Source organism: Rhopalosiphum maidis, chromosome 4 (genome assembly GCF_003676215.2).
Source record: "Rhopalosiphum maidis isolate BTI-1 chromosome 4, ASM367621v3, whole genome shotgun sequence".
Classification (NCBI taxonomy): domain Eukaryota; kingdom Metazoa; phylum Arthropoda; class Insecta; order Hemiptera; family Aphididae; genus Rhopalosiphum; species Rhopalosiphum maidis.
Genome location: NC_040880.1, coordinates 5,161,776 through 5,170,103, shown reverse-complemented (window position 1 = coordinate 5,170,103; position 8,328 = coordinate 5,161,776). Strand labels below are relative to the sequence as shown.

The window sequence follows — 8,328 nt, the reverse complement described above, 5'->3', positions numbered from 1 at the left end:
TGGTAATACTATACATGAACTGCAGTCTGCAGTAAAATGAGGAAAGTTTCAGAAACTTAAATACCCTGCGGGAAACATACAAATGGACTTTGTTTTAATTGACTTACGGTGATTTCGATAAATTAGCAATTATTATAAAAACGCTATAACTATTAACATTTTTTTAATATTATATTAATATATGTTAGGTATAAGGGATCAAAATCTAATAGATTTAAACTAAAGGTATACATTTAATTTTAATGATTACAAATTTAACTTAATTATTATTTATTAACAACATTTAAGCTAATATTCAATAATATCATATATGAAGGGAAAATATAAATAATATAATGCATAATGTATTATTTTATTTTATTTGTGTGAGTGTGAACAAAATAATATTGAAAATCGTCAATCATATTTCCGTAAAATTTTTGAATTCATAAAACGCCTTAAATATGCACGATGAGTATTCTTCCCCAGTAAAATATTATTCTCAAAATCATTTAAATTTAAATTTTTATAGTTTTGACAATCAAAATTCTATGATGCTTTGATTTGATAAATACTGATCACATAATACTAATATTGTTTAAAACAAAAAAAATTTCTTAAAAAATCGATTAGACATAAAGTTTATTAAAATTCAGATCTACTTTTAAATCACTATTTAGAAAATGTAATCAACCATGATTGGGTTTGTTTAAAAATAGATACTAATTTAAACAAATAAAAATTAGTTATGAAAATATAATATGTAAATTCAACTCAAAGGTCACATAAAAACAGATATTCTTAGTAAATTCACTGCAGTATTTGAGAATTTAATGTCATACAATCATTCATTTTCATTAAAATAAATTAAATAATGTAAACGTTTCATTGGTTTAAAATTTAAATCTATTTTGCGTACAATTATGTATGTAAAGGTATATTTAATTATATTTAAGCTTTTTTAATTTTAAAGAGGACATTTTAGAGATTAATAAATTGTGACACCGCGATTTTAATTAAAAATAAAAATAAAAATATGCACATACATTTCAAAAAGCACTTAAAATATAAAATATATTTGCATAATTTATTTCATTGAGGTTATTATTAAACATCACTTTATGACACCTACATCATCGATATCGAAATCAATCAATACGATTCCCGCAGAGTAACGGACAAAGAACACGATACGTTTCATTCATGTATCTCTTTGTGCTCTTTTGAAAACATATTTCCCCAGTATCCGATAAGGATGATAAAGTGACATTTACCTCCTAGCTACGCGGGCGTACACACAACGGAATAATGGGCCTGAAACGCGTGGTAAAAGGATTGATCACTCAATAAAATGGGGGAACCCTTACTTCGTTCTGCCATCGTACAGAAAAGATATATGACGTCATAAATCTGTTGCTCTCCATTTTGCACCTGTAGTTATCGCGGGCTATCTAAACGTTTTCCCGAGGAACAGTTATCTCGAGTCTTAACCAACTGCATCGTATTTTTTCCCCGACAATCGTACCCAATACATTGGACATTTATTTTCAACATTGTTTCCACCAGTTTTTTCTATTTATATCAACATCTAATAAAAAATAATTCGTTGCTAGATTAGAGCTTTAAACAAACGAATTTTGTGTTTCTATTATAATATAATAATTATAATCATATACTTAACGAAAACTTTAGTAGTATAAACTATAAAGTCGTGTTTAATAGTAACAGAAATTATAAAAATATTGTTTTTTTTTTTTTTTTATAAATTATTTAAGAAACCACCAAAATATATTCAAGTACTGTAGATAATACTTCCTTAACTATCTATATTACTTCTTTTTAAAAATACATATACTTCTTTAAACAAAAACGAGGATTTGAAGTATTTAAAGCCCTTATTATAATGTTTATATTCTTATATATGTAGTATTACTTAAGTTAAACCAACCAAGTGTATAATAAACTCGTTAAATAGTAATAAAAATAAACATATGAATGAATTAAACCGTTCGTATACTCTGTACTTACTACGTAATTAGACTAATATTATAGCTTCAAAGTTTTGATAAATTATAATAGATATAACAGGTATATAACTAAAAGTACGAATGTAAGATAATACATAGAATGTTAATATTTTGCACGTTATCTATATCAAATATTTTATAAAACAGGAAAAAACACAAAGCCCTCGCCGTATTTCTGCACTTTTAATACTTGATAAGTAATAAAATATGTAGGTGTTTTTAATAATAAACATTTTAAAAAGGAAAATGCTAAAATTTGCATGTATGGTTAGGTGAAAAGTCACTTATAAAATACGTTTAAAATATGCATTTGATATTAATTAATATGCGAAATCGCTAAAGTTCAAATTAATTGTAAAACGGGCTAGCATATTTTGAGATATAAAAACAAAGCTTAAAAATGATTAATATGACGAACTAGTTATATTAATATGAATTTATCAATATGATATTATTACGTTCATATTGATACATGGAATAGTATTAATATATGTATATCAATATAATTATATTTAATAACATCATAAAGTCCAGAAATTCAGAATTTATAAAATAAATTAAAATTTATTATAAACGAAAATTAACCCTTGCTTATATTTTGATAATTATCAATTAACGTATTTCTCCATCAATGTTAATAATAATAATTATTATTAATTTAAATTTATACTGAATATTATTATCCTAGAGGGTTTTTAAATGTATAAATGCAATAATCGTTGGGACCAAATAAATAATAATATGCCAACAAAATTTTAAAAGGTAAAATAAAATATACAATAGTAAACCTACAACAAAGGTCAAGTCTAAGTATTGACACGTTTCAAAGATATCGGTTTGCATTTGACGTTGAAGAATGATGCTTTGGATTTCGAGCGTTAAAAAAAGTTACCCACCTCTCTATATTATACATAAGGGTCCCGCTGTCAGAAAAAGGTATAAGGACTCCCAGGTGCACGGGAAAACCACAATAATATAAATTGTTTGAACGAGCAGTGGAAAATTGACGGCTAAAATGTGGGTGAAACCGTATAATAGTGGAAACTCATATGATATGACAAGACAGATGAACATTAAAATATCCCGTTTAATTTCATATTTTATGGATCCGTTTTTTGGAAAAACATTTATTTATTATCAATGTAGGTATGGCGAATGGTTTATTGCTTACAACTTTTCCTCTTCTATGATGTAAATATCAAATAATAAAACCATTGTTTCGGAATAAACCAAAAATATAATAACAACAATAGTTTCTTTTGTTCGCAATATTTTTTTTTCAATTTTTGTTAACGATAAATATTTAATTTCCTCTTGATATGTTTCATGTTCTGGCACACCAATCGCCTGATACCTACTCGGTATAAAGAGGGGTCTGGCTATAAATTACTCGTGAATATACACCAATAGGACACACTTGTTATAAATATATACCTACATATATAATAGCCATAAAGGTATAATTATATCGGAAAAGAACGAGGTTTAAAAATTAAAGAGCTCGTAGAAACACGAGAATACGAAAAAAAAAGGTCAAGCTGTAAATAATGAATTACGGATCAAGACAAAACGCCTGATAATTTCAATTTAATGTAGAAACTTAAGGATAAGACAAATTATAGGTTTCATATTACGAAAGAAATAACGTCAATAAAAGAAAAATATAGTGCTGAGTATATTAATTTTATATTAGAATACTTTTAAGGACACATAATAGATTATTTGTCTAGTTTGGAACACACAAAAAAAAACAAAAATAAAAATACCGTAGCCATGACAATTTATCTAAACAAATATTCTATAATAATAAAATATTTAATAAAAAACATTTACATCAAGTCATATAGTTATTAACTATAAAACATATTATAATATCTAGTAAATAATTTAAACCCCATTATAATTTATATATATACATATATACATATCAACCATAAGATATACTATTATAATAATACATAATAACTAGGTAATAGGTAATAGGTAATTTAAATTATAAGTCATTATTTGAAATTTAATTAAGTGTGTTAAAAAAAATTTAAATAAAATGCTCTCTTATTTGATTTCTAAATAAATTGTCTTCAAAATAAAATACCTATCATATAAATATTTTACCTAACCTTGATAAACTAAATTTTTGGTAAATTACAACAAGGATTTTATTCTAGTTGTCTAGTTCTATTGAGTTGTATGCTCTAATGTATAACACTATAACTATATATTTATAATTATTTAAACATAATATATTATGTGTATACTATAATATAGCTTAATAAAGAAAACAAGCAAACTAAACTAACTTCCACAAACATTCAAAATCAAAAATTGTTGACAAATACAAGAATATACATTTTTAGTTAAGCAGTTAAAAAAACAAAAGTGGCTAAAGCGAAAATGATTTTTATTGTAGCTAGGTCAGTATATGTGCCTACATCTATGTCTATTTTGAAAAAAAAATCGTAAATTACTATAATGAAGTAATGACTAATACATAATATTGTACAATTTCAAATACGATATTTTATTCAGTACAATACGATGTTTTGTTTCCTAGACATCGCACATTATTTATTTATTAATCTTCATGTTTTGTATTCGATTTTTAGTGTTTATATGTTTTTAATAATAAATAGTGTATGGTACTAAATCTTATAGTTTGCTAAGATGGAATATAGTCTAAAAAAAAATGATCAGGTATTTTTAAATTAATAATTTATCATTTTCAAGTAGATAGTTACATAATATTGTCATACAATTTTTGAATAATCATGTGCGAAATTACAACAACAAAAAGAATTTATACTTCAATAACTCAATTTATATGTAGACATTAGACAAGTAAAGTTATTCAATTTAATTTGATTTAGACAATTATATTTAAAAAGTGCTTTAAATATGGGTTCTATTTTTTTTAGCATAAAACTCATCAAGTAGGTACTTTCTTTTATGAATAATGTACATTATAATAGTTTCCCGCGTTAAATAAGCACACATGCATTGTGTAATGAATTAATAAAATAATTAATTTATCAAATTAATCTGCGTTACATAAAACTGTTAATTACATGAATACTTGTTATGTGGTATGAAATAAATAACAGCTAATTAATATTTGTATGAGTAAAAACAATCTATATTTTTTCAATTTAAAATTAACTATAAAAATAAAAAAATAAAATATATACATACAAAAATTATATAAATTTGACAAATGTTCAGATTTATTAATTTTAATCGGTGTTATAACTTTAAAACTATATTTCATATTATACAGTTGATAAAAATATTAATTGAAAACCATCAATATTGAAATGGGTTATTAATTGTATTGCTGTATTAAGTATGGTTATCCGTTTGTTTGATAATAATTATAATAATAATTCAAATTTATAAAATAAGATTATTGTAGAATAAATTGATTAAAAACAATTAAAACACTTAAATAATATAACAATAATATTATACAATACACTTATTGTCCATCTACTTGTATACTAATTACAAACATCATATTAACGATTCTTTTTAGCTCGAGTATCCTCAAATTATTACCGAAACGAATAAAATTATTAAATCAAAACCAAATATATCTGATGAATACCAAAAATTGATGAAAAACATAAAAATAAATGAAAATATTATTAATTCTACTGAATCATTATACTCAGATGTTGCGATGGTATATCCTATAAGCTCTTGGACATTTTGGTATAGAGACCCTTCAAAATCGAATTTAAGGTGTCCATGGGAAGAATCATTAACTAAAATTGAAACTGTTCACGATATTACTCATTTATGGAAGTAAGTTTATAACTATTAATGAATGCTACGTTTTTAATAACGTTGGTTTAAATAAAAATTGAAAAAAATTAATTGATTGTTAATAATAAATAAAATTCAAATGAAAATAATTCAATAATAAATATACATGAAATATTATCGATTTTTATCAAAGCAATTCGAAAAATAAACATTATAAAATTAATAATTAATAACCTTTTTTATAAGATAACTGGATGTTGATAAACAATAATAGTTAATTTTTATTATTTAAGTTAATTTAAAATTTGTTTTAAATTTGAATAAAACAAATGTCCATAATTCCATATCTTTATCCGTATCAATTCCAAAATTCTCGGGAATTTCTAAAAAGTTCACGAAACTTCCACCACTTACATAAATACATAAGTATAATTTTTAACATAGTAAGAATTTAAAAGTAGGTAAAATTACTATTAATAATAATAAATATAAATGGAGTATCAGATAACCTTTTTTCGAGTAAAAATGTAATATAAAATTCATAAAATGCCTTAGATATTTCCACATTATTTTAGATATTATAAAACCACTCATTATTTTTATTTTAATATTTCACTGATAATCTTAAATCACATTATTCACGAATAATTCTATTGTACTAAAAAAAAAAATTTTGAATTTATCTACTGTTAATAGTAGCACTAATCATTAAAAAAAAATATATAAATATATATAATCATGTCTATAGAGTTCTCAGTCATATTATTCAACCATCAGTAAAATTTTTAAACGCATGTTTATTTGTGTTCAATGAAAAGAGCATACCCGCATGGGAACACAAAAGTAACGAAAATGCAGGGCGTTGGATAATCGTATTGAAAGATAACCACAATTTGCATAATATATGGAATAATATGGTACGTATAAAACTTTAACATTTTGTAGGAATATAATATGTTGTATAACATAATTAATAATGATATTAGTTAAGCATAGTTTCAGACTTTCTACTAAAAATAATCTTAAAATACTCATAAATTAGAAATTACATTTTAGTGTTCAAGAAAATTCAAAACCATAATAATTAATAAAAAAAAAAAAACTAATTCACTCTGCTGTGTAATATGTGTTGAGTTCACCACCTCATTGAGTAGGCAGATTACCTTTATGGATATGTTAAATTTAAATTTAATGATAAGTTATTGTCTATTGAATAGGTACAAAATCTGCATATATTTTTATTAGTAATACCATAGTTTGAACTAATTTTTCCAAATATAGTTACATATATTATTATTAATATTATTTAATTTTGAATATAATGAATAATAAGTAATAACCGTATTTGTAAATTAACCCTGATCTGGTTTTATTTTCATCTAAGTTACACTCTCTTAGATGAATTAATTGTATCGACATATACCAATCTTGTTCTTAGCGGTCTTAGAAACACTGCTAAAATTCTTAAAAAGGCTGGCTTTTAAAAAAAATACTAGACTCAGTACCTAATTAATGATAGATAGAGTTACACAACATTTTGTGGAGTCCTCATTTTACTGAAAAAGTATCATAAGAAAAAGAAAGAAAAATAACATCTTTGTAAAACTTACACATTACCTAGGTACCTACAGCTACTTCTTTCAGAATTTATAAAAAAAAAAAATATGTAATATTATATAATAAATTACTGTGTATAGATACTACAAGTAATTGGTGACAAATTTGCAGCGGTTATAACTGATATAAATGGTATAGGATTGCACATTAAACCAGTGTGTTCCAAGATAACAGTATGGACTACAAAAACAACCTTGAATAATTACAAAAATATACAATATATTGGGTATAACTATTTATTTAAATTGTATTTAAAATGTATACCCAAAAAGTAACAAAATATATTAATTCATAATTCTATAATACTGTATATTAAATAGATTGATGAGCAGACAAATCATTGGGCAAATGACAAAACGCATATATTATTCAATGCATAACCAGTCACTTGTTTAAGTGTAATTGTGTCTTGTGAAAGTTTATTTTACAAAAATTAATGATTTTACATTTTTATTTATGTTATTAACAAATTTATGATTCAAGTAATAGTAAAAAAAATAAAACTTACTTTCTACATTACATTATATAATTCCCCTATTCCTATTATCCTGTGCTTGTTTAATTAAAAATTTAAGATTATAATTTTAGATAAATCTATTGGCAACCACGCAGATCAATACGTCGTGTTCAACAATAATTATAAAATAAAATAGAGGAAAATGTATTGAGTGTAAAGTGAGTAACTCGACTACAGCTATAAAATTATAATAATAATAAATAATTTAAAAAAAAACATAAACAATACGTCTTACTATGAGAAAACTTCGAGCAACAGCATAAGGTATTAATGTTTTAAATATTGTTTATTCACACATTTATAAATAAAATATAATAATATGAATAATATAATATAATAATTTTTATTTTTTTATAAGTATACACGATCAAACTCTAGATGAAACGATACAATATTAAATACGTATATAATGGGCAATTTTATTTT

At 23.6% G+C, this 8,328-nt stretch overlaps 1 protein-coding gene across 1 annotated transcript; it reads left to right on the top strand.

Annotated features, from left to right (window-relative positions):
* Positions 1–4,670: 4,670 nt before the first annotated feature.
* LOC113550232 (eukaryotic translation initiation factor 4E-1B-like) lies at positions 4,671–7,781 on the top strand. Its single transcript, XM_026951947.1, has 5 exons — positions 4,671–4,700; positions 5,536–5,807; positions 6,517–6,685; positions 7,466–7,611; positions 7,706–7,781. The coding sequence occupies exons 1-5, from the start codon at positions 4,671–4,673 to the stop codon at positions 7,779–7,781; spliced, it is 693 nt and encodes a 230-aa protein (XP_026807748.1).
* The last annotated feature ends 547 nt before the right edge of the window (positions 7,782–8,328 follow it).